This window comes from Myotis nattereri (genome assembly GCF_964212035.1).
Source record: "Myotis nattereri genome assembly, chromosome: 20".
NCBI classification, from domain to species: domain Eukaryota; kingdom Metazoa; phylum Chordata; class Mammalia; order Chiroptera; family Vespertilionidae; genus Myotis; species Myotis nattereri.
This window is the reverse complement of record NC_138096.1, coordinates 4934465-4961522: the sequence shown is the minus strand read 5'-3', so window position 1 is coordinate 4961522 and position 27058 is coordinate 4934465. Positions and strand designations below refer to the sequence as shown.

The following is a 27058-nucleotide window of genomic DNA, read 5'->3' as shown; positions in this document are numbered from 1 at the left end:
TGCCCAGATATGACCTCCATGCCCAGAAATCACCTCCATGCCCATAAATGACCTCCATGCCCAGAAATGACCTCCATGGCTGTAAGTGACCTCCATGGCCATGAATGACCTCCATGCCCAGAAATGACCTCCATGGCCATGAATGACCTCCATGCCCAGAAATGACCTCCATGCCCATAAATAACCTCCATGCCCAGAAATGACCTCCATGCCCAGAAATGACCTCCATGCCCAGAAATGACCTCCATGGCTGTAAGTGACCTCCATGGCCATGAATGACCTCCATGCCCAGAAATGACCTCCATGCCCATAAATGACCTCAATGCCCAGAAATGACCTCCATGCCCATAAATGACCTCCATGCCCAGAAATGACCTCCATGCTCATGAATGACCTCCATGCCCAGAAATGACCTCCATGCCCAGAAATGACCTCCATGCCCAGATATGACCTCCATGCCCAGAAATGACCTCCATGGCCATGAATGACCTCCATGCCCAGAAATGACCTCCATGCCCAGAAACGACCTCCATGGCCATGAATGACCTCCATGCCCAGAAATGACCTCCATGCCCAGAAACGACCTCCATGCCCATAAATGACCTCCATGCCCAGAAACGACCTCCAGCAAACCCGGCCTCCCAGGGGCTCCCAGCGCGACCGCACCTTGGAATTGGAGGTGGACTCCAGGAAGCAGAGCCTGTTGCCAAACCCTTCCGCCGCCAGGCACAGTTTCTGCTGCTCCTTGTGGGCGGCCGCCGTGCACTGCAGCACCACCTCGTCGTCCTGTGGGACAGAGGGACAGAGGGACAGTGAGACATGGGACAGTCTGAACCAGAGCTACAAGCATACACCTCAGTGCACCGCCAACACCAGGGTAACGTAACACCTGCCAGAAAACACACTGAATCCATTCTTGGGGGGGCGGTGGGGGGGGCGGAAATGGGGGCCGGGGCGGGGAGAGTGGGGGCCGGACTGGCGGGGCTCAGTGCTTGAGCAACGACCTGTGAACCAGGAGGTCATGGTTTGATTCCCAGGTTGCAGGCTCGATCCCCAGTGTGGGGTGCGCAGGAGGCAGCCGATCCATGATTCTCTCTCGTCATTGATGTTTCTCTCTCCCTCTCCCTTCCTCTCTGAAATCAATAAAAATGTATTTTTTAAAATGCCCCCGTATCTTTACAACCCTTTAGAAGAGGCATCTACTATTGGGGGGAGGGAGGGCCGCACTCCAGGCGATTCCGCGCTGAGTAAATAAGACGCGATTTCAGGTGCCAAGCTGGCTACAGTAGGGACACGTGGAGAACAGCCATCGAACAACATCGACAGCTCCTTTCAAACACGCATTCATCACTGAACACATGATTACAGAGGGCATAACCCGTGCGAGGAAATCTTAAACCTCCTCAGCACCCGAGATACATGACTGAGTACGTCCCAGGTCCTGAACGCATGACTAGGCTCACATTCTGGCAGACGGTAGACAATAAACAAACACACTAAATCAGTAAAGTGTCTTAGAAGTGAAGCTTCCGGGAAAACATTGGGGTCGTCGGAGGCGGCTCAGGAGAGCTGCTGGGGTACCGTACGGAGCCACTGGGGCCTGTACGAACGCAGCCCACAGCAGGGTGGACGGACCTGGAGAGCATTATGCTCAGTGAAATAAGCCAGTGGAAGAAAGACAAATATCACATGATCTCGCTTATTTGTGGCATCTAAGGAACAGAATGAATGGACCAACAAAATAAGACCCGAAGCAGGGAGGCGTGGAACAGACTGAATGCCTCGATGTGGGGTTGGAGGGACAAGAAGAGATAAACCAAAGAACTTATATGCTTATGGGCACAGCCCATGGGTACAGGCAATAGGATGATGAAGACTGGGGTGGGGGGGGGGGACTTAGAGGATGGAGGTAAATGGGGGGGAAGAGGGGAGATATCTGTAATATTAACAATAAAAAGTTTATTTAAAAAATAAAAATAAATGGAAGAATATGGCTGGTTAAAACCAAACAAACAGGAGACCTTCTGGGTTGACTGCTTTGTTCAGGGGACACGATGCTGACTCGGACGGGGTGGCGGCCGTGGACGTGAAGAGAAGTGATCAGATTCTGGGTCTATTTCGAGTTCCCTGGCGGCCTCCTGTGCTCCAGGAACTGTGTTAAGGGGTCAGACGTTTATCAGATGGATTCCATCATCACAACTAACTTTGGGGGCTTATTGGCCACATAAAGTGTTATCTATATGATATGTTTTCTTGTAGCGAGTATATAGTCATCAGAGCGAAGGAGTTGAGAGAATTTATTAAAAAAAAGAAGAAGAAGAAGAAGAAGAAGCCCTGCTCTAGCCAGGTTGACTCAGTGGATAGAGCGTCGGCCTGCGGACCGAAGGGTCCCAGGTTCGATTCCGGCCAAGGCTACATGCCTGGGTTGCAGGCTCCTCCCCAGCCTGGGCCCTGGTCAGTGTGCATGCAGGAGGCAACCAATCGATGTGTTTCTCTCACACCGATGTTTCCGTCTTTCCCTCTCTCTTCCACTCTCTCTAAAAGATCAATGGAAAAATATCCTCGGGGGGAGGATTAACAACAACACAACAAAAAGGCCCTATTTTTACTCTTTTCTTAAAATATATATTTTTTTTTATTTCAGAAAGAGGAAGGCAGAGGGAGAGCGATATAGAAACATCAATGATGAGAGAGAATCATGGATCGGCTGCCTCCTGCACGCCCCCTCCTGGGGATCGAGCCCACAACCCGGGCATGTGCCCTGACTGGGAATCGAACCCTCCTGGTGCATAGGTCGAGGCTCAACCACTGAGCCACACTGGTCCGGCTTACTCTTGCATGAAGTCTATATTTATTCATTTAAAAAAAAAAAACACAGGCAGTTCTCAATTTGCACATAAATACAGGGCCATAAAAATGACTGTACACGCCAAGCTGAGAACATGTTACATGCCCAGGGGTACATACATGTGATTGGCATTTGGCATGCTCTTAAACATGGGCACACGTTATGTCATCAACACCCGTGAGGTACGGTGAGAGGTGCTGTATCTAATGTCAGGGGGGCAAAAGGCGATACGTTTTTAATTATGCAGCTGATGCCTGGGAAGCACGTGGTCTGGCCGGCTGGGAGCGCATCCCATAATCCTGGGCATCTCGGAAGCGGCTGCCTCTGAGAGTGCTGTGGGCAGTGACCGCGGGCACCGAGGAGACGCACGCCTCCTTCGCCGTTAACTGCAGACACCGGATGAAAGCTTTTACTTGTACATCACTGATGTTAAGTGTGAAACCAACTGGGATTTGCACCCTTAAATAGAGTTAATGCCTAGATTTTGTTTAAGAAAAAAAAAAAAAAACAGAGAGAGAGAAGTACAAGCTATAAACTGTGAATGCAGCCTAGTGCCAATTCCATAAAAATATAATTTGTAGGGAAATTAAAATATCTCTGAAAATGTACATTGCTTAATTCTCTTTTAAAATAATCACTAAAATTTCCCTGGCCGGGTTGTTTAGAGCATCGTCACCATATACCCAGGCTGCGGGTTGGGTCTCTGAATCAACCAATGAATAAATACGTGGACTGGCTGGTGTGGCTCAGTGGTTCAGCATAAACCGATGAACCAGGAGGTTATGGTTTGATTCCTAATCAGGGCACATGCCCGGGTTGCAGGCTCAGTCCCCTGTAGGGGGCGTGCAGGAGGCAGCTAATCCATGATTCTCTCTCATCATTGATGTCTCTATATTTCTCTCCCTCGCCCTTCCTCTCTGAAATCAATAAATAAGTGGACCAACAAATCGTTGTTTCTCTTTCTCTCTCAAATGAGAGAGAGAGGAGAGAGAGAGAGAGAGAGAGAGAGAGAGAGAGAGAGAGAGAGAGAGAGACTTAACAGTTGTTTAGCCGGCTGAGCTTTTGAACATAGTGGGAGAACCACAGGCAGTTTACTCTCAGCTGAATCATTCTGTTTCCTAAGACATTTCAACATGTTCCCCTGATCTGGCCCGTCAGGAAATTGTCCAAATACATTCCAAAGCTGTCCATTTGCTAGAGATTACTTACAAATACCTATACGAACCCTGCAATCTTTTTGAGTCGGTAGCCATGAGAAAGAAGACCCACTAGCACTGTGAATTCTCTCTCGTCCCGAGACACGCCTGCCTCCAGCCCCACCACCAGCACCAGGCGACACCCAAGCAAGGCACGCCCAGCTTGGCACCCGCAAAGCTCTCACTTTAATTGCTTCCAAAAGGTCCCCGGCAGAAAATGAAATTATGCAAAACTCACCTAAAACCAAATGAAAACACTGTGTGCTCTCGAGTTACGTCAAGCAGTCAGTAATTAAATATCTGCAAAACAGCGGTGGGTGGTGGCCACGTGCCCAGTTATGAACGCGGTGGTGGGAGGGGAACCTGGCTCCATCCATCACCCAGCCTCCTTCCCAGGATTACCCTGCAGCTCTCTCCCATCCGAAGAAAAGAAAATAACCAAGCTCTTTCTTTCTTTTTTAGATATCTTTTTATTGATTTCAGAGAGGAAGAGAGAGAGAGAAAGAGACAGAGATCAACGATGAGAGAGAATCACTGATGCCTCCTGCACCCCCTACACTGGGGATCAAGCCCACAACCCGGGCATGTGCCCTGACCAGGAATCGAACCGTGACCTCCTGGTTCCTAGGTCGACGCTCAACCACTGAGCCAGGCCGGCCGGGCACCAAGAACTTTCTTTCAACCTTGCTTCCCCCTCAAGCTTCCACCGCCTCCCCCTTGGCTCCTCCTCACAGGTGGGGTGAAGTCCCCCTCGGACCCTCCTCTGCTTCCTGCCGCCCTCCCACCTCCTGTGTGCCCTGCAGGCTGGCGTCTGCCTCCCCCTCCTCTGAGGACCTTGTCGACGTCTCTCAGGCACCGTCCTCTCTGCCAGCAAAGTGCTCCTCCTGTCCAGCATCCCAGACCACCATCTACATTCCAGCCCTGCTGGTGTGCCTCAGTGGTTGAACGTCAATCTATGAACCAGGAGGTCACAGTTCGAATCCCAGTCCATCCCCAGTGGGGGGGCATGCAGGAGGCAGCCAATCAATGATTCTCTCTCATCATTGATGTTTCTCTCTCCCTTTCCCTTCCTCTCTGAAATCAATAAACATATTTTTTTTAAAAAAACATATTAAAAAATTTTTCCGGGCCCTGCTAGCACACCAGTGGCATCCAAGTCTGTCTCATTGGGGCCATCCTCTCTCCAAAATGCTACGCCGTTTCCAGCTCCTGCCTGCGTGAGCTCCCTAGGGCTGCCTAACAACACCCCACAGGCCAGGGGCTCCGACACCAGAGAAGGGCAGTCGTGTGGCTCTGGAGCCGGATTTGAGATCGAGGTGTCCGCAGGGTCAGTGGCTTCTGAGGCTGTGGAGGCAGCCGGCTCCGGCCTCCCGCCTGGATCCGGGGCCTTTAGTGCCACAAGGCCGCCCGCACACGGTTCTCTGGGGTCTTCCCATCCATCATCCTCCCTCTGGGCTTGTCTGAATCCAAATTTCCCCTCTTTATCAGGACGCCAGTCCGACTGGATGGGGGCCCACCCAGGGAGCTTATTTGAACTTGATCGCCTCTAGCAAGACCTTGTTCCAACAAGATCCCATTCTGGGGTACTGAGGGTCCAGCATATCATCGTGGGGGATGCTGGGGGGGACACAAGTCAGTCCCTGACATACTCCAAACCAGCACCTCCTTCCCCCAGAGCCTCCGTTTGGGCACGTTTCTTTGCGTCTCCTAAGCTCATCTTGGTCCTTATCTTCTCCTTACGTCTGATCAGGTGCCGAAGGCACACACCCCCATCGGGCTCTCTTGCACCGCCCCTCCTCACGACCACAAAGCTTGGGAGCATCCCTCCAGGTCTGCAGTCACCGTCCGCTAGCCCGCCTCCGAGCTCCAGGCTCTTCTGTCTCTTTATTCCCATTTATCTTGTAAACTGCTGCCACACTCATCTTCCTCACAGACAGCGCTGACCCATTTCCCTCCCTGGAGTGGGGGCCAAAGAGAAAATAATCTCGAAGGCCTTCTTACCTTATAAACCCTGGTCCCCGTGGCCTCAAGGCTCCCCGTGCCCCCGGGGTCACCACAGCCCACCCCCCACATCATCTCTTTCCAGACACGGTCCCACCCCTCTCCCGCGGTCAGTGCTGCCAAGAAGAGACAGTCCTCACTGAGAGGCACTTCAGGAAGAGTCCAGGAGAGGCAGGGAGGGCCCCGGGTCCAACGGAGAGGGACACACACCCAGTGGCCAGCAGGGGGCACTGTGGCCAGCCTTCTCTCTGAGGTGACAGGAGGACAGTGACCCCAGGGCCCAGCGGAAGACCACTGCCCTGGACACAGAGCAGGTGAGAAGAGCAGACAGTGCATCAGGGATGGAACGTGAAGGTGCAGCCGGGCCGGTGTGGCTCAGTGGTTGAGCATCGACCTATGAACCAGGAGGTCACCGTTGGATTCCCGGTCGGACACAGGCCCGGGTTTCAGGCCCGAACCCCAGTGTGGGGAGTGCAGGAGGCAGCCGATCCATGATTCTCTCTCATCATGGATGTTTCTGCATCTCACTCCCTCTCCCTTCCTCTCTGTTTTATATATAAAAACATATACATATGTTTTTAAACGATGTTCTAATAAGAATATATGAAACCTGTTCACAATTACTTTCTCTTAATGATTAACTGTTTGATTTTCTTTTTTGTAAGACAAGAGCTTCATTATAACCTATACCTATTTTAACTAACGTACAGATTGTTGATACTCCCTGGCGATCTGCTTTTAAAAAAAAAAAAAAAAGGAAAAGGAAAGAAATAACTCACATGGATAAGATTGCACTAAACGCCCCAGAAAAAGAATGTACTATAAGAATTACATTCTCTCCCTTACTAGCTCCATTAGCATTTCTGAGTCGTGAACATTCTCTGGATAAGAGATGAAGGTGGGAGGGAGCCGGGGCAGGCAGAGGAGTGGGTAAGGAATTGGCGAATTCCCATATGAACAGTATAAAACGTAGAGAAAAGGCATGTTTCCTTTTCGATGTTCCTGCTACACCAAAAAAAAAAAAAAATCCCCCAGCTCCCCTGGGCTCCCTCCTTCAAGGTCATTTATCATCAGCACAACAACCCACGGTGCTTTATCAAAAGAACAGCCCCAGCCTGGGACTGCCAGACCTCCGCCTGCCACCCAGTTATCAGAGGTGTCGCTGGGCTGACAGACAGCTGTCTGGGGACACAGCCTTCGCATGACTTTATATGTGCAGGACCCCGGCGGCGAGCGGGCGACCTCGCGGCCCATTAAGTATTCTGATAACACCGCCTCCCCGAGCGGCCTCCATGCTAAGCCTGCAGGAAGCCCTGAAGTGCGAGAAGCCTTCCCAGATCGTCTAGCTCGTTTTAACCCTGTGCGTCCTGGGAAAAGGAATTTTAAAATGACACAGAATTGTTAAATTCAGGTGTTTCGCCACCTGAACAAAAGATCTCGTGGTTTTGGGAAACGTGTCCTTTTAATATTTTTAAAACCTTATAGACAGTTTTCCACTAAGTCAAATAAACTGTATGATGAGTAGGTTTAAAGTACTTTCCATAAGCAAGGTTTTAGGGAACAGAGTTTCCCCAGCAGGGTCATTTCATATATGGGGCCAGCAGCACATGGAACATGCATGACAGCACATGGAATGCGCATGACAGGCACATGGAATGTGCATACGGCAGCCATGAGGTCGAGTCGTTCGCCCTCTGGTGTGTACCCTGGATTCCATCCTTCCCCAAACCCCCTTAACTCAAAAAGGAGCGCCCCCCAAAAAATCAGAGGAGGAACACACAGTCACGCACACGGTTCTTGGACAAATGGACTGTTTTCGGTTGCTGAGCTCCCAAATCCATCAAAACTATTTTCCCACCTAAAAGTTACCATGTGGTCCATGTTTCCAAATGTAAAATGCGTCTGTAACTGCCTGTGATGGTGGCGGTGACTGTAACCGGGAGTTGGCATCTTTGTCCCCTGTTGAGGGAAGAGGTGATCCTGGAAGGGGGGTGGGGGGAACCCCGTCGGGAAACGTCCTTCGTTAGGAGGGTGGGAGGATGGAGCGGAGGGGGGCACAGGCTGCTCCCATCTAACTGGGTTATTCTCCGCACGGGGAGGCAGGCTCCGGTCCCCATGGAGGCGGGCAGCGCCTCTGCCCGCCCGGGGAGGATCTGCAGCGAGCGCGGAGCGGCGAGGACCGAGCGGTGCCGAGAAGGAAACACGGTCCTAGCGCGGGGCCGGCCTCCCCCGGCGGCCGCGGCGTGGAAATTCCAGGCAGCCACCTGCCGTGGCGCGCACACCCGCGCGCTCACACGCACCCTCTACGCTGCGCCCGGCATCGCCAAGCAGCGTTCGGGGAACAACACGTCCGCGATGCCCCCGCCTCCGCGCGCCACTGGCTTCCCGGCCCTTCCACGTCCCGCAGGCGGTACCAGCCCCGCGTTCACAGCCCCGCGCGCGGCCCAGGCCGGGAGCGCCTTGGCCCCGCAGCGACCCGGTCCCCTTTTAGCCCCGGGACTGGGGGGGAACCTCGTCCTGCACCCCCTCCCGGCGGGGGCCGCAGCGCGCGCTGCGCCAAGAGGGCGAATTCTGGGTACGAGCGAGCGGGCGCGGGGCCAGCCCGACAGCCGAGCCCCAGCCCCGCGCCCGCCGGATGGCCCGTCCTCCGGCTGCCCGTTGGGTCCCAGGGCGCGGGCTGGTGCACCCAGACCGGCCTCCTGCTCCGCGATGCTGTCCTCGGTGCCAGGGACCGGCCCGTGCGCCCCCGCCCGCCTCGCTCCGTGCCCCGCGGTCCGCGCTCGCGGACACGCATCTTGTCTCCCCCGCCCCGCACGCACGCCTGCACCGCTGGGGACCCCCCGCCCCGGCCCGCGCCCCCGCCCGGCTCCCCACCCCGTGCCCTTCCCGAGGGATCCGCGGGCGCTTACGGTCCGCAGGAACTGGATCTCGTCCTCGCCCTCGCCCGTATCGGCCATGGCTCCCTCCTGCCGGCCCCGCGCCCCTCGCGCTGCCCCCGCCGCTGCTCCTGCTGCCGCTGCGGCCGCCGCTGCCCAGAGCCGGGCGGAGGGGCCGGGCGCCGGGGGCCAGGCGCAGGCGGCCCTGCTGCACCGCGGAGGCGGAGGCGGCGGCGGCGGCGGCGGCGGCGGCGGGCGGGGCCTCCCTGCGCTGCGCGGAGGGGACGCGGGGATCCGCACCGGCGCGCCCGCCGCGGCGAATGCTTGGCCGGTGCTTCAGCCCCAGGGTGCGCCTGGCCAGAGGCGGGCTGGCGCGCGGGGGCGGAGCGGGAGCCGCGGGAGGGCCGGCCCCTCGAGACTGGGGATCCGCAGCCGCTCCCCGCCGGAGCCCAGGCCAGCGCCGCGTACTGGCCGCGCCGGGTATCGGGCTGGGGCGCACGGGCCTGCGCGCGCCGCTCCAGCTGCGCCCGTGGGGCCCTGGCCACTCACCCGCCCCTGGGCCCTCAAGCCCGGGGTCGGGTCCCAGCTGGGGACCTGCCACGGCGCCGCAGGATGCACGCGACAATCCTACCATCCAGGCTAAGGTTACCCGCCAGTCTTGACACTTGCATTGCCTCTGCGCCCCATCCACGCGGGAATTCCTCCGCGTCTAGGGTCGGGGTCGCATGTGCTTTCACAGCTTAACGGTCCCACGTGCATGGGGCCAGACCTCCAACAAATTGCTCAGCAAATCCCTGGTGACAGCGGACGTGCAAAGCTAATTCAACAAGCGATTGACATGAGGGGTGGGTATTATACCTGTCCCCGGGGTCACTGACCTGCTCTAAACTCAGACATTGGAACCCATGGGCGTCGCCGTAAATAAAGTCAGTGATTTCTGAAGAAAGGGGAGCCTTCCACCACAATTTCAACATGGAGCTCTTGGGCCTGCAAGCCAGGGCCCCCAAAGTGCCAGATTTCAGAGAAGAAGGGAGAGAGAGAGAGAGAAAGAAAAAAAAACATCGATGATGAGAGAGAATCATTGATCAGCTGCTTCCTGCACGTCCCCCACTGGGGATCAAGCCGCAACCTGGGCATGAGCCCTGACCGGGAATGGAACCGTGACCCCCTGGTTCATAGGTCCACGCTCAGCCACTGAGCCACGCTGGCGGGACCCAAAATGCCATTAACAAAGGGCTGTGACCAGGACCAGGCAGTCTGAGACAGTTTGGACAAGAAAGCATGTATTTCTTGTTCCTAGTCTGCAGCTGTTTCACTGAAGATACTTAAAACTAAACATCCACCAAGCAAAGATGCCAACGTCCATCGTACCAAGATGCAGGCGCTGGCAAATGAAGGCGCCACACCCGCTCACCTACAGTGCACATTCGGCAGCATCTCATCGGTGATTAAAATCTACCAGCACGTCCCAGGATGTAAACTTTCCTAACCAGAGTTATATCTATTCTTTAATTCTCTCAACATAAGTGATATAATGCCAAATGGCCTGGGTCTTCAATGATTATCATACCATTCCCCCATATACAGTCTCCGACAGCAAAATAGAGCAAGGGCAGTTTATAAAAGATACCATTGGTATGTACCTTAAGACACAGAAATACTACACTATGAGGTTTAGAGATCGCTCATCTGTACTGAAAGTTAAAAACATGTTTGAGAATGAGACATAACATTTATTTTTAAAAGGGTTGGCCTTGCCCTGGGCCCTGGCCAGGTGGCTCCGTTGGTGGAAGCATTGTCCCGTACACCAAAAGGTTCAATTCGTGGTCAGGGCACCTGCCTAGATTGCAGGTTCGATCCCCAGTTGGGTGTAGTCGGGTGTGTATGGGAAGCAACCAATGGGTACTTCTCACATGGATGTCTCTCTCTCTCTCTCCTTTCCTCTCTCTAAATTCAATAAACGCATATCCTCGGGTGAGGGTTTTTGTTTTTTTTTAAAGCGTTCCCGAATTCAAGGCGTTTCCTGCGCGGGGTGTTCTATGTGACGTGGTTGTGACAAGGCAGTTTTATTGACGTGCAGCAAGAGAAGGGGAGGGGATTGCTCCGGGCGCTCTGCCCCTGGGAAGGAGGCCCCACGCTCACTCTGACACACACAGCGGGGTCTCACCCTCACTCCCGAGTCCCTCGCGTGGGGTCTGCATCTCTTTCCCGTGGAGCTGTCTGCCGGGAAGGGGACTGCTTCCAGGCTGGGCCGATTTTCACACGTTAGTGTTTAAGTTAAAACAATAGTAATGTGCACCGACATTTTGCTCCTAGAGCACGTGGAGCAATATTTTTATGGTTCCTCTGGCAACCGCCGAGGCAGGAGCACAGGAGCAGAGGGGTCAGGGCAGTCTGGGGGGGGGGGGTAATAGGGGGCGTGGGGGTTCGCTCGCTGCGCTGGCTGGGGCCTAAGGGGTTAGGGGCGGGAGCAGGAAGGCAGCTACTGCCCTGAACTGCCGGATCCCTGGCCTGAGTCATCCCCTGTGACTGGAGAATGTGGGCAGATATTTTCTCAAGAAACTAGGGATACACTAAGGGGTGCAGGAATTAAGAACTGGTTCTAAAAAAGAAATGTTTACAGAGGGCGAGACGTCAGCATGTGAGCACTATTTGCAGACGGGACCGGTGCTGCCAAGTTCCCGGCCTCTCTCGGGCCATGAGGCCTGGCTCTGCCCAGAGCACGGACTCTGGGACCAAGTCTGCCCTGGGCCCCACCGTCTCTTCCCTCTGCTTATGAACGTGGCTCTACCAGCGTTTCTCAGGCTCTACTGTGGAACCACTATGTACACAGCACTGAGCCAGGTGCTTTGAAAAATATTAAATAGTCGGTTTGGCTCTGCGGTTAGAGCGTAGGCCCTCGGACCCAAGGATCACAGGTTTGATTCCTAGTCAAGGGCACGTGTGGGAGGTAATATACGTGTCTCTTTCCTCCCTCCCTTCCACTCTCTCTAGAAATCAATGGGAAAAATATCCTTGGGTGAGAATTAAAAGGGAGGGAGGGGGGAGGGAAGGAGACCTGTTCAGGCCAAAGATATAACGCAAATGAGACAAAGAAACTCCTGCTCGTGTGACCCATCCGTTTTACTTCTGAGTCTCAAAAAATAAAGCCGCTGTGGGAAGTAAAGAAACCCAATCCTGCTGGAAGTCGCCATGGAAGAGTTGAGGGTGCGTTGGCTTCCTGTGGACTTGGAGTTGAACTCCAGCTTTCCCTGCACGCTACGCAGGCTGACGACCCTGGTCTTCAGTAGGGAAACTGGAGGGAAATGCGGACACTCAATCGCTGGCACTGCCACCCCTGCTGTCATGGGTAGGTCCTGCCTCGCCCACATCCTAACTTGGGACGGGGACACAGGTGTGGCGGCCTGCGACCAGCCGTGTGGTGCTGGCAGGGTCACTGGGAGCAGGGACACCAGGGGGCCCTGGAAGCTAGCTCCCAAGGCCCCGCCTCCTGGCAAGCCACAGCACCAGGGGTCACGGAGTCTTGGGGACAGAGCAGGCGGCGACCTAGCTGCCAAGGTCAGGAACAGCTCGAACACTCAACTCAGTCACCAGTGGAACCCGCTCAGTGGGGTGCCTGGCTCCCACTTACTGGGCTCCTACTGCACCGGATACCTCGTCCGAGGACAGACACCGTGGCGGAGGGTTCAGCCAACACGGACCCCATAGAGCCCCATATTGGGAGAAAAAGCCGAGGGCCCATGGAGGCCGCTGGGTCCCCCTGGGGATCCTGATGCCACTTGGGACCCTGCTCAGCCTTTACGCTGACTCCCGTGGGAGGGGGACAGAGTCATTCACACCTTCCTCCCTCCGTGGCTCAGGTGGGGACAGGAGCCGGACTGGGGAGTTGGGCAGAGGAAATAAGGGTGACAGACAACAGCCTGGTGGGAGCACCCCCTGTCCTTGCCCCCGTCCTGTGACACAGCAAAACCAACCTGGGGAGAGACGTTGGTCCACCCTCCACACTATAGCCACCCAATTAAAATGACTTTCAAGATAGCGTTCTATTTATACCCCGAGGAGCTGTGTGGGGCTGGGAGAGCCAGCACACGCACACACACTCCTTGGGCACTAAAATTAAAGGCGAGTTGTAACATAAAGCCAGACCAGACCCTTGGCTTTCAGAGGATCCTGTCTAGAAAGTGGATAATGGTAGCATTTAAATGTTGACAAATCAGTCAGACACGGAGAAAAATGTTTTCATTTGTCAGTCCCTTAAAAAAACCCAAACTCTGAGCCCTGTATCTGAAGTGATTTTGAATATAAATAACCCCTTTTTGCAAGAGCGCTCCAACTGGTGATGAGAACTACTGTTTGCAGTGAGAAGAAAAATTACTGTCCAGAAACAGGAGACACGAAATCTGTACGATCCGGAAATGAGCAGGTTCCCAACCTGGGTGAGCCGTGACGGCACCAGAGGCGGCCGTTGTCAGGTGACCTGGCGGGGCCCTCAGCTGGGCCGCTGGTCCCAAGAGGGTGTGAGTCGTTTTCCCCCTGCTTTATAGGGTTGCTGTGAGGTTCTGTGAGAAGCCTTTAGAAATAACCCTACACTGACACATCGCTGTCCCATGGCGTATGGTAGGGTTCACTGTCGGTCTCGTACTGACGGTGCCATCTGAAGCTTTTTATCCACCGGGGGCTGTTTTCTCCCTCCTCCCCATGAGGGCTGCGAGTTTGGGCCACAAGGGGCCGTTCTGGGGAGTGTTCTGCTGGTGAGAGGCTGACCCCCAGGTTAGACAAGAGCTCACGGGACCCACCCACCTCCTCCTGGGAAGTCACAGAGGCCACAGCCGGGGGACAAGGCCACCCTGCAGAGGCACCGCCTCGGGGCACAGGGACAGAAAACTGTGCCCTTTGTCAGCTTGGCCAAAGCTCATGAGCACAGGCCTGTCGGCAGGAGGGGGTGACAGACAACGCAAAGCAGGGCGACATCCCGAGATAGGGCAGGCGCCCAACGCAACAGCTCTTTGCGTCTCCATCCCACACAGCCGGCCCCGTCCTCCTGCCGGTGACTCACTGGCCAGGAGACAACCGTGAGGAGAGGAGGACAAGGGTCACAGGCGCTTTCTCCCTGCCTGCACTTCGCAGTTTTCTACTCTAAACCTCTGAGACTGAAGGGAAAGATCCAAGACGTCATTCTGACAAACTCTGGTTTGTTTGGGTAAGTCTGAACCTTTAGGGGGCGAGCGCCACAGCGGGCCAGTGAAACCCAGTGAAGGCCGACAGCTGCAGAAAAGGTGAGCACGTGGCGGCCACACGCAGCCCCATCTGCTCACAGCCTTTAAATTGCGTGTCGATCTCTGATCATGGAAGCTCTGTGCTTTCACGGGTCCTGTTGTGTAAGCCCCAGCTCCCAGCCACCTGGACACAGACGACTCCATACAGGATGCCTATGGTGTCTGTTTTCTTGTCTAGGTCCGGCAGGTGCCGGGTGCAGGTTTCAGGCTCCTGGGGTCATGAAAACATCCGAGGCGCTTCGGGAGGGATGAGGCTGTGCAGCCCACGTTTGCTGCTGGGATTCCACCACTGGCTCCTTGGATCGGCTGCTTAGAATCCCGCCGGCTGCCTCCCCACCCTGTCACCTGTCCCCAGGTGCGGCCCAGGCCTCCGTGGCCTCGCCTGTGCTGCAGAGCAGCTGCTGTCTCAGAGAGGCTGCGTTCCTGTGAGTCACAAGCTGGTCGTGGCAGGTGGCTGGTGCCTGAATTTTCAGCTTGCCAAGTGCTTTGAGATACAAAGCTAAAAATACACGTGTGTGGGTATGTGATTATTTTTTTGCAATTCTGAACAGCAAGGAAAGTGACAAGGGAATGCTATTGCTGGTGCCGCAGCTTTATCATCAAATAGCACTCCTCATATTTATTTCCACGCGGCTGAGTGACGGGCTGGCGGCTCTCCTGACACGAAGCCAGAGCCTCTGTGTCTCCTCCTGGTTCCCAGCACTATGCCCCCGGCCCAGCTCTCCACTGCCCTTTTGCTCGGTTTCAGTACTGGGACCCGAGCAAGGAGTGCTGCGGTCAGGGAGCCATGGCTTAACACAGAATCACACGGGCCCTCCCACCTTCTCAAGGGGCAGGGAGAGAGGGGCTGGGCCTGTCTGAAGCAGCCTTGACATGAATATGGCCCTTTCCCACGGAGAGGAAGTAAATACAAGTGGAGGGTTTCTGCTTCGCAAAGTCCTGGTGTGGGTCTCTTTGGGATTCATCATGATTGGGCCTCTGTGCTTCCTGAACTTGTCTGACTTTTTCTTCCACCAGGTTAGGAAAGTTTTGTCACTACTTCGAAGAGGTTCTCCATACCTTACTCACTTTCTTCTCCTTCTGGTACCCCTATGAGGTGGATGTTATGTTTCATATTGTCCCAGAGTTCCCTTAAACTATCCTTGTTCTAATTCTTTTTTCTTCTTGTTGTTCTAATTGGGTGTTGTTTTCTCTACCTTGTCATTCAAATGACTGATCTGATCATCCACTTCATCCAGCCTTTCACTTCCTTCCAGTGTATTCTTGGTATTAGGTATGATATTCTTCATTTCCCACTTGTTCTTATTCATGGTTTCTATGTCCTTTCTTACGCTGATGTAGTTTCCACTACACACAGCCTCTGGAAAACAACTAAAAGAGATGTTAACAAACCTTAACGGCCCCTCTCTCTTCCCATCTTTTTTTACCCTTAAGGCTAAGAAACATGGAATCATGAGTGGACAAAATGCTTAGAGAGCATGACTGTATTTGACCACACGAACACAAACAGCTGGAGTCTTCCTGACAAGCCAGCAGCTACGAAGTGCCTTTGCCAAAGGGACGTCTGCCATCCTTTAAATACGCCTTTAGGAGATAAAAGAGCAGTTATCCTCTCTTCCCTGTCAGAGTCCACAGTGGCAGCCACTGGATTAAAACGCCCCACCGCTCACAGCGCCATTCTGCCACAGGGTAATGTGCTCTATTCCACGGAGTCTCAGCCTTTTTTCTGAGATGAAAAAACAACACCGAGTGTCCTCTGAGGTCCCAGGTAAAACTGAAAACAGCAGGTGGACTTGCTGTGGCATGCACAGGCTCCCATCTCCAGCTCGTCCCTGAGCATACGCCCCGGTTGCTGCTGTTGAGGGTGACACTGCAGCTTGTTCCCAGGAACCAGGGGAGACGCTGCTCCTCCAGGGTTCACCGAACCATGGCACACAAAGCCGTGTAGATGTTGCCCATATGTGTGGGCTGTGTGTTGCCGTTTCCTTAAGGCACTCTGGGCTATATTTCCTTGAGGATCATCAAGTATAGAAAAGGTAAAAAATAGAAAGTTAGTCTGTGTCATATCCCAAAATGGGTCCAAGCCATTTCTCCACCTCGGCCACAGACATGTTCTTCCTCAGAGCATAATCCTCAACCTGCAAAAGATAAAAAGCAGCTTATTAGACCAAAATAATATGACTTTTTGAAGTGAGGTTCCCACAGGATTTGCCCAGAAACATTAAGTACCTTCCATTTCATATCTTATTAGCTGAGATAAATGGAGAGGAATAGTTGTCGACTCACTAAGTTGTCTAAGCTATGGGCAAGAAGCAACATGTAGTAAATATCTAAATCTTAGAAGCTGGCTGGGGTCTGAGAGTGCGCATGAATGTATGTGTGCGCACATGCACGTGAGTGTGCATGCATGAGTGTGGTCTGCATGTAGATGAGAGGACCAGAATCAAGACCTTAACTAAGGTAAATGTCTTTATCCTTTCCTTCACATTTTATTCTCATTTATATGTGAAATACAATAGATTCTATAGTTCCACTTAAAATAAGACAGGGGTCCACCCCGGGAAGCCACATATCATGAAACACCTTGCTTACCTGGTCCTTAGAAATCTTCCCCACAGCAAAGTATTTGGACTTCAAATTGGAGAAGTAGAGGCCGGATACGGCTGAAGCAGGAGCCATCGCTAACGACTCTGTTAACTGAATGCCTGCAGAGAGCAACACAGGAGACATGCTCACACACTCGGTGCCCAGCACAGGCCTGGCAGCTGGGCGGCATGTTGACAGAAGTGTATCCACTGATCCACTGAATAATAGAAGCAGACACCACTTCCTGGCACATACCTGTGCACTGCTCAATGTCGGCCAGCTTCCACATGGTGAGCTTCTCGGTGTGGTCGGGCTGGCTGGGGTAGCCGGGCGCCGGGCGGATGCCCCCATAGCGCAGCCTTCGCAGGTCGGCGACGTCCAGCTGCTCGCTGCCACAGTAGGCCCACAGCTCTCTGCGCACCCTCTCATGGAGCTCCTCCGCAAAGGCCTGGCACCCAGAACAAGGGGGGTCAGGCAGAGGCCAGAGCTCGGGCATCCGTGCGCCTGCACCCCTCCACCAACGCCAGGCGGGCGGCGCCCTTGTCTGAACCAGGCAGGGAGACCTGGCAAGAGGGCACAAGCTGGATTCCTGACCCCTCTGTAGTGTCATTAGTTGCTCAGCTGGCTCAGTTTTGGCCTCAGGTTGGGCACTGAAGTTCCATATTTAACCATCCAAGGATTCTAAGCCCTTTAATGTCAACATTTTCCTGAAGGCTCTTCTACAGCTCCCTGTGGCCAGGAAGAAAAGCTGGGACCATTCCAGCTGCTCATTTCCCCACTACTGGCCTCAGGATGGGGGAGGGACCAACCCAGAGCTCAGCTCACTCACTGCATGCAGACGGAGGACCCTAGAGGGGGTCCCAGGATTAGAACTGGAGCTCTGAAACGAGACTGGTTTTAATTTCTCAGGCTCCTCAGGAAAACCTCACGTCACAACAGAAAACGGAGACATGAGAACTAGGACAATAAAGTCGAGGTTCTCAGGGTGACTTGAACTGCAGCACCATTGAAGGGTCCCTCTGCCCGGAAGGTGACATGGGGGAACAGTTAGGGACACACGGTGTAAAGCTGCGGCTGTTAAGGCCCGTCTGCCTGGTCCAGGGATGCCCACTCCCTGGCGCTGTCTCAGGCCCCCACCCTGCCTCTGTGCTCAGGGCACGGCTGCCCTACCTCCGCCAGCCGGTCCCCCAGCGCCTTGACCATGATGCTGCTATAGTCGTCACCCTGCTCCTCGTAGGCGCGGCTCAGCTCCTCCACCCCGAAGCAGGCGACAGCAAACAGGCCCAGGTAGTCCCGGAGGCCCGAGTGCAGCGGCGCGATGAAGTCCGCAAGGCAGAGGTACGGGTCTGTGCTGGCAGAATCCTTCTCCGCCTGAAATCCGGGGGGCAGGGGGGCGGCATGAGCAAGGACGTGGTACCACACACAGCGGACAGCAATACAGGTGAATACAGGTTTGAACAGGGGTGTCTGTTTTGTGCGCTGTTACACCCGCAGCACTTAGGAGAGTGCATAATATTCCATACACGTTTGTTGAACAAATGAAATGAGATTTTAAAACGATGACATGGCATACGTAGTCAAGAAACCAGTTAATCCGCTCATTCACACACTAAGCGCGTTTACTGAGGCCACAGGCACTGTGCTAGGAACTGGAACCTAAACATTCATTCAAAATAAAAACTTCCCCCCAAAGCGTTTTCTATTCACAATCACCATTAAACCCTGAAGTTATGATCAGAGGGGTCCCCCACATATGTGAGCCTCGACTTCTGCATCCACAATAGGGTACCAAGCTGCCAGCCAGCAGCACAGGCATGGCGGCCCATGGGTGGTGGTTCAGAAGACAGCTGAGGAGGCCCTGGACCGGCCCGAAACCAGACAGGAAACTCAGCAGGGTCTGCTTCTTTCCTTGATTCATATCAAAACGTGGCTCTCTCCCCAGGCCAGGTGCCTCTCCCATTTTTTCATTTTCAGCTGATGGCTGACTCTTCCCTGCCATTAAGCTGACAAATAAGACTGTAAACATATTTCACAAGCGGTAATTTTGCTGAGACCATAAACAGCTAATAACAAATATTTACTGAGTAATGCTTAGGCTACGCCAGGCACTGCTCCTGACGCTTTATGTGAATGAACTAATCTAATCCGCTCAACAACCTTGTGAAGGAAGTGATGCCATCAGCTCTACTTCCCGACAAGAACTCGCGGGTGGACAAGCCCGAGCCACTCGCTCAGGGTCAGAGAGTGGCAGCTTGGGGGGTGCGCTCCTAACCACCACACGGCACGAGGACTGGCCAATCAACAGATGAGTGGCCGACCCAGCAGCTTAGGAGCTATATGCTCGCTGGTTCTGGACACAAGCACAGCCTCCCCGACCGTGGGAGGGACAGTGCAAGACCAGGAAGTGAAAAGAGCCAAGGCAGCTCTGCAGGGAGGAGCTGCTCGCCAGCTGAACTGCCATCAGCTGCTCTGTGCTCACAACGCCAGGGACAGAGCTTCCTGCCCAGGGGCACAGGGCGCAGAGCCCCCGCACGGCAGCGGGGATGGCAGCAGAGCCACTCGGAACAGACCCCCGAGCAGGACCTGCTGCGGCCGGACCGCTCCAGTACTGGGGGGAAGCAGCTCGAAACACCCATTTGCGTGGGTAACAAGGACGCTGAGAGGTCACAGACAGGACACAAAGGGTTCGGTATGAAAGCAGGTCAGAGGACACGGGACCTGCAGGAGGTCTGTGCCCTTAGTGACCCTGGAAAAGGAGTGGCCAGTTCCCCAGAGCAGACCCTATCTCCAGGGTGTCTGGCCCGAGTGCTGCAGTCACGTGGCCGCCCGTTTCCCTTGTCATGTGCTGTTTAATGTCCTCAGCTAAGAACCTCTACAGATGTTGTTAGAGTAAAAATACCTGTCACTATGAGTTATGCTGTGGTTAGGATTAAAAGCAACACTATCGCTTCTAAATGACTGAAATGGTAGCAAAACTTTACAAGACTAATTTACTGCAGCCCTTTGTTAATAACTCTGGTGAGCTCTGGTTCCAATTCTTGATTAAGACGATTTTTTTATAGCAGCTAAAGGGACGGACGTGCCTATCCTATCTGCATTGTGCAAGGTGGGGACAAGTGAGGGAGGCGTGTGGCGCTGGGCCTGCTCTCATGATGCCGAGAGAAGCTGGGCTGTGACAGAACAGGACAGGCTGGGCTCCCCTCCAAGCTCTGGGCTCAGCACAATGTCCTCCACCTTCCTGTCCTCCTCTGCAGAACACACACAAACTGCCCCAAAACAAGGCTGCCCCTCAAGAGCCCTGTGAGCGCCTGGCCCTGGTACACATTCCGCCGAGGCTGGTCCCGCCTGTCTCCCGAGAGAGAAGCCACCAGCCCACTTCAGTAACATGCGTGTGCACAGCTGACGTGTGACCACCCAGGCAGGGGCGGGGCTTTCCTCCACCGCCTGAGACACCAGCAGACCCGCCCTCGGTGTGAGAGGCCCCGCCTTCTCTCCAGGTCCTCACAGAGGCCCCAGGCTGTGCTGTGACTGGTCATCTGGGGGGGGGGGGGAGGGTCAGGCTACCAATTACCCAAAGCTCAGACTTCATTCTTATTTACGTTTTTTGCTTACAAAAGAGTAGACAGCCTGTGGCAGCGCACCGCTCTCCGTACCTGCTGCCTCAGTCCATAGAAGGTGGCGATGGGCTGCGTGGCCCGGGGCTCGGAGCCCGCGGGGTACAGGTGAATGTCGTCCTGCTCGCTCTGCGCGGGCCAGAACCCCACCACGCCCCGGGCCCGCAGCTTCTTCTCCCCAATCAGAGCTCTCAGCAGGTGCTGGGCATCATCATAGAGCCGTCTGGCCTCTTCACCTAGGAGAACATGGCAGGGACTCAGTTACAGATGCTGATGCCCAGCAGTGCTGCCCTTCAAAGCCACTCCCCTCTCCTGTCATTTCTCACACCTCTTCCCTCAGATACTTTCTCAGCGCTTGTCATCAGCGCAGCTCAGGGTGAAGCAGTGACGGTTCGTGGTTCCTGCTAAATGCAGCTCCTGGTCTTTCCCCCCAGCTCACACTGCTTACATTTTCCCACCTGATGAAGGCGAAGCGCAAACCGCTGGCTCCCCAAAGCCGTCTGTCACACAGAGCGACACAAAGCAGGCAAGTCCTCCCGTCGCCGATGCCCCCGTGCACATACAACGCCACTGACCCACAGGCACCTCTGGGATGTGGAACCTCTTCAGTGGTTCCTTTTCTTCAGTGCTCCCTCCCGTCCCCAGGCCCAGCCTCAGTAATTCCCACTTCATCTTCAAAAATCCGTTCACACACCACCTCCTCCAGGAAGCCTGCCCTGCCTCCCAGGCTGAGATCCGTCTCGCTTGCTTGTGTCAGAGAAGGAAGGAGGAAGCACCGCACTCACCTACAGTCTTGTCGTCAAATATCTTGGGGAAGCCTCGGTTCGGGTACTTGCCCCGGAGCTGCCACACATCAAAGAAGGGCTTCCAGTCGATGTAGCCCACCAGCGCCTGCAGGTCGTAGTCCTCAAAGACCCGGGTCCCGAGAAACGAGGGCTCCACTGCAGGAGAGGAGAGCCGAGGTCAGCAAGACACGGGCCGGGCGGGGCCCCGCACAGCGCACCTGGGACACCCGCTCTGCTGGCTCCCTCGCTCTGTCTCTCTACGATCACCGATCACCGCAGCTGTTCCACAAAGAGGGGCTCCACACTGTCACGGAGAGGGCGTCATCTGCAGCGAATCGTTAATAAAACCTTCTCCCAGGTAGCTGACTGACCACATCGCCCTTGGGGTCTTCCCTCAACCCTCCCACCCCCACTCTGCCCAAGAAAAAAGAAAAGACTTGGGTTACCCTTCACATGTGCAAATGAGGACAATACTAACTAAAGGTCACTGTGGAAAGAAATAAATATAAAGTTTAAAGACGTGAAACAACACATCTCTGTCACCTACGGCTACAGACGCACATAGTCACAGTCTAAGGAGCCGAGGCATCAAATTCAGGATCGTGCAGGGGAGGGGGAACCCCAGGGGACCCCCGCCACATGGTACTGTCTTGTTTTCTAAATGGGCAGCAGGCTACTTCTTAAGTGGCAGGGGTATATAAGAACACGCCAAGATACTGTTCTTACGCCCCCCGAGTCTAAAATGCATCACCCGTGAAATCACTGAAGACTTCAGAGAGGGCTTCCTTCCACAGCACCGGAAGGAGCCGGGCTTAGCAGAGACTGAATCCTACTGCCTCCCACGATGACCCCACACTCAGGTCCTCAGATGGACGTGGGCAGAGACCAGCACATCCACTGCAGAGCTGTGTGCGGGGCCCGGAGCGGCTGCGGGCACGCTCAGGACAGTGCCTGCTTTTCTGCACATGGAACTGTTTACTTTTCTTCCCAATCGGCACTGTCCCTCATCACCACTCTTAGACACGATCAGGAATCTCCAGCTGCCTGTCTGACTCTGTAGCCAAGTCAACGCAAGCAGCCCTGCAGCCCGTTACCACCACAGCCCCCTCTATGCAACACCCAACGGACCTGGGGGAGGCTCAGCCAGCCAGTCAATATGGAAGCTGTGCTTTCTGGCTTGACTCAAGGTTAAGTATCTTCTCTCCTATGAAAAAAAGAAGTTACTTCGTCAGACTCTTGGGTTTTTAGCGGCTACCACACAGGTATGTCCGAGGGAGCTCGTCGGGAGGGACGGGAGTAGTCAGTGCTGGGAGCCAGGGAGATGCCGCAGCGCTCCCGTCCCGTCTCCATTTCCTCCCACTATTTCCTCAGAATGAGGAGCTGTGGCGTGTGCCCAGCACCGTGCCAGTTCCCGTTCCCCTGCTGGCTCGGAGCTCACGTTTTACTCATTCCCACGACTCGGGTCTGAGCACAGCACCTAACACCTACTGCAATACGTACCACCCTATACGTGTTTGGAGGAGTGAAGAAAATTAACTCTAATAGAACCACAAATTATTGGAAACTCAGGCACAGAACTCTGATCTCAACTAGGAAAGAGGACTTCTCTAAAATGTTCCTAAACCTTTACCCTCCTCAAGACAGTAAAGTCACATTGAAAACTGCGGGGTCGTTTTATCACCCAAATAAGCTGTGCCCTGGTTTTGTCACTCACCTTGAGAGACTCATAGTGGTCCTGTCTAATCTCCTCATACTCTTCTGTGATCTCCTCAAAGTACTCATCTTTCAGATTCTCATCTAAGAGCTGAGAACACTGAAAACGCAAGATCCAGGTCAGTAAAAGGCACGGGGCAACACAAGCGGTAAAAACAGGCAACACTGGCTGGTTCTGGCGACACCTCCTTCAGGAAGCCTTCCCAGGTTGACACCATTTCCTCTCCCTTCACCAACTGTGCTAATTCCTGCCAAGCTGTGCAAGCAAGGGTTAACTCAGTAGGCCTGAAGGTTCCGATCTGGCACAATCGTTTTTCTTTCTTTGGGTAGGATCAGCTGGCTTGTTCCAGGTTAAATGTTTTTAAAACATATATTTTTATTGATTTTTAGAGGAAGGGAGAAGGAGAGAGAAAGTGAAACGTCGATAGGAGAGGGAAACATCTGTCAGCTGGCTCCTGCACACCCCCCACCAGGAACTGAGCTCGCAACCCGCACATGTGCCCTGATTCGGAATCGAACCAGCAACCTGCCAGTGCCCAGATGCCACCCAACCAGCTGAGCCACACCGGCCAGGGCACGATTAAATGTTTTCTGAACTGGAAACGGGTCATTTAAAAAAATTCCACATTCCTTTCACTCTCGCATGGAGTTTAGAGAGTGTACACTATGTCTGCAAATAATTCTAAATGGCCGAGTTCTCTCTCCCTGGGGCAGTGTCCAGGTCAAGGGTGTCCTGGTGCCACCATTCCTGTCGCTCAGCCAGCACTCCTGCTGGAAGTTCAGGATGGGGACTTTGAAAGCCCAGGGCACGCTCACCGCACCTTTCCAGCAACGCACACAATGGCAGTGACACCTCAGAAGCCATAAGCTCTTTCACATTTTGAGTGGAGTTGGACAAACATAAATAGCTGTCGGGTGACAGCCCTGACGCTCAGCGCTCTCTGTCCTCCTCACGACACTCACCACCACCACGCTCTTGGACGCGTCCAGGACGTGCACCACGGGCGCGCTGTACCTGGGTGCGATCTTCACCGCCGTGTGGGTTCTGAAGAGAGAGGTCAGGAGAAAAACACACCATCAGTGCCGACACCCTAGCCCACTCTTGTTCAGAACCACTGCGTTTCCGCAGTGCTTTCCCGGGAAACGTCAAATTTCCCTTGTAAAACAGAATGACTCTCTCCCCACCCTAAGACGGGAAAAGAGCGGGGTCTGTTCCAGGCTATAAAGAAGTCTGTCCTCAGCCCACTGCCAGCAGGTCCAGGACGAGCCTGGGACCTCGCACTCAGTAGCAGCCTGTCTGAACGAAGCTGAGTGTCTCCCTCCAAAGAAGCTGGGGTACAGCCACGGCCCTGAGAACCAGACACCAGGCAGGACCACTCTCTGCGGCTGCGCCCTGTCCCTGGGAGACACCGCCAGGGCCTGGACCACCCTCTCCGTGGACTGACAGGAAGGAATCTCAGGCCCTAAGTCAACGCAACACAAATAACAGCGATGCAAAAGCAACAAAAATATTTCATGACCTTGGCTCAGCGTCAAATGCCTTCTGCCAAACTTGGAAATGTTAGTGCTGAGGAGGAAACACCCTTTAATCCTTACAGCTGCCCTATTAACTGCAGTGCAAACACACTCTGACTGCTGAATGTTTAAGCAACAGCCCAGGCCACGTGTCTGCTGGTTCAATTAGTACATAACACAGGGAAGGGAGAGGCTGGCCGCGCTGCTTCTGAATGCTTCCTAAAACACCTTTCATCTGGTGGCTCATCTGGTGAGAGACAGAAAAGAATGGGTGACTTGGAAATGTTCCAGTTTGCACCAGCAGCCGTGCGGTTTCCTCATCTTGAACTTGAGTGTGGTGTCCGACCATAAAAAGTGGTCCTTATTTTGAAACCAGCATATTTACACAGCTCACAATGCATTTCACTACATCTGCTCACTTATGTGTTCATTCTATTTCACACCTGCGGTTTTAAAAGGTATTTCATCCTGCCCTAGCTGGTTTGGTTCAGTGGATAGAGTGTAGGCCTTCGGACTGAAAGGTCCCGGGTTCGATTCCGGTCAAAGGCACGTGCCCAAGTTGTGGGCTTGATCCCTAATAGGAGGCGTGCAGGAGGCAGCCGATCAATGATTCTCTCTCATCATTGATGTTTCTATGTCTCTCTCCCTCTCCCTTCTTCACTGAAATCAATAAAACTAAAAAATAAAAGAAAACGTATTTCATCCTGACAATAATCTGTAAATTCTGCTACCATTCTCTTTATTAAGCTAATAAATACTCATAGCACGATCATTAGTGACCCGAGACCAGGCTCGCTGAAACCCCAGTCACAGCGGCCAGTCACATCCCTGCCACTGGTCCTGGAGCTTAAGTCCTTGGTGGAAAAACAAACCTGTTTCTAATGTGAGCAGCAATAGCCACACCACCGAGTCCTCAAGCACGTAAAGCAATGACTGGATAAATGACGAAACACTCAAGATGCCTTCCACACGTGGGTGGGCCGCATCCGGTCAGTGAGCGGCTCTAAGAGAAGACAGTGAGGAGCCCGAGGAAGGACATCCACCCCCAGATGCCTGTGGACCGAGCCTGCCACAGCAGCTCTGCCTGGTCTCGGCCGCCCACCTTCCCTGAAGATTTCACACCCGGCAGCTCCCAAATCGCATGAGTCAATTCCTAAAGCCCATCGCTCTCCCTGTGTGTCTGTGTGTGTTCCTCTGGAGACCCCGACTAATGCAAATGGTTTAACATACAGTTGTTTAAGGAACCATGCAAAAGGACTCGGAGCTCCTCTGACCAGACCTCTGGTGCATTTTTAAATATGTTTTTGCTGATCTCAGTGAGAAAGGGAAAGAGTGAGAGACAGAAACATCAATGATGACAGAGAATCATTGATGGCCTGCTTCCTGCATGCCCCCTACTGGGGATTGAGCCTGCAACCCGGGCATGTGTCCTGACTGGGAATCAAACCGTGACCTCCTGGTTCATAGGTCGACGCTCGACCACTGAGCCAGGCTGGCTGGACTCTAGTGTATTTTTGTATCAGAAAAACAAACTGAATTCTTTATGGGATTGCCAAGTTCAATGCTCCACTGGGCATTATTCCCTGACAAAGTGAATGTAAGGGGCATAATGAAAAGTCTAATACACATAATTAACACATTTCTCACCAAATGTGATTATGACCCCAGGTAAAATCTAACAAACTGAATAATGATGTGACCAAATCTGAACTTTCTCCTCTTGAAGCTGTTTAACCCAAAGCTTTCCCCTTTCAAAAATAACTTCGCAAAGTGAGCCTTCGGTTCATTCTTGCTTCCTGTCTCCACTGTCACAGGCTGGAGCGTCATCCAAGGAACCTGGAGTTACTCAGACTCCGGCTTCAAGACAGGGAGTGGCTGAAGTTCAAGGCATGTCTGTGTGCCGAAACTCCGCTTCTCCACTTAGTTTGATTTCGAGGAGTGAGTGCTCATTACAAATCTCAGGAACTGACTGGCAGGTGAGAGGGTTAAGGAACGGAATCCAAAGAAAGGCGAAGGGCGGGGATCACAAAGGCTTCTCAGATGCGTGCTCTTGTCCGAGTGAAGGCCGGCCAAGTGCACGTGCTTACACACGAGGAGACCGGGTACTAACAAGCACAGGGAAAAGCAACCCAGGTCTTACCACTGTCCTCAGATTCCGGCCTGAGGATGGGAAGTGAATGAAGCACCGAGCTCCAGAGCAGGACTTACCGAGAAGTGGTGGCCCCTCCAATCAACAAGGGGATCTTTATAGCTAATCTCTCCATCTCCTTGGCAACAAATATCATTTCATCCAGAGAAGGAGTGATGAGTCCTGACAGGCCAATTATATCTGTTATTTAAAAAGAGGAAGAAAGTACAGATTAGGAGGAGGATGACAGAAAAGGAGGAAAAGTATGAAGACTCATCTAAAAAACTTTGGTAATAAAGACCATAAGACATAATATGAATTCCCAATTTCTAATTCTAAGACATCTTTTCTAACTAGGGGCTTCCCTTTATTGTTTGCTTTTGGTAATAAATATAGTTTGTAGCTTAAAGCTGCAATAATGTCCTTGCCACAGTTTTGGTGAGCCGGGCACTAGAATACACTGTTAGTTATGAAGTCCCAGACTCGAACACGTCACAGTGTGTGAAGGACATAAACACTG

At 53.6% G+C, this 27058-nt stretch overlaps 3 protein-coding genes across 3 annotated transcripts in view; all 3 read right to left on the bottom strand.

Moving 5' to 3' along the window:
- RYR2 (ryanodine receptor 2) overlaps positions 1-9002 on the bottom strand; it is a gene marked incomplete at its 5' end in the record, with an annotated part of 202230 nt that extends 193228 nt beyond the window's left edge. Inside the window, 2 exon segments of the mRNA XM_081114327.1 lie at positions 667-786; positions 8955-9002. Of these exon segments, the coding sequence (XP_080970453.1) occupies positions 667-786; positions 8955-9002 (168 nt within the window).
- GPR137B (G protein-coupled receptor 137B) overlaps positions 1-27058 on the bottom strand; it is a 499787-nt gene that overhangs the window by 259500 nt on the left and 213229 nt on the right. The window lies entirely within an intron of this gene.
- Positions 13144-27058, bottom strand: part of MTR (5-methyltetrahydrofolate-homocysteine methyltransferase) — a 51168-nt gene continuing 37253 nt past the window's right edge. The window contains exons 23-32 of the mRNA XM_081114418.1: positions 26619-26739; positions 23859-23940; positions 22897-22995; positions 22311-22386; positions 21183-21338; positions 20437-20633; positions 17954-18154; positions 17039-17231; positions 16790-16902; positions 13144-16335 (exon numbers count right to left, since the gene is read on the bottom strand). Coding sequence (XP_080970544.1) covers positions 16249-16335; positions 16790-16902; positions 17039-17231; positions 17954-18154; positions 20437-20633; positions 21183-21338; positions 22311-22386; positions 22897-22995; positions 23859-23940; positions 26619-26739 — 1325 coding nt within the window. The 3' untranslated portion in view covers positions 13144-16248. The remainder of the gene's footprint in view (positions 16336-16789; positions 16903-17038; positions 17232-17953; positions 18155-20436; positions 20634-21182; positions 21339-22310; positions 22387-22896; positions 22996-23858; positions 23941-26618; positions 26740-27058) is intronic.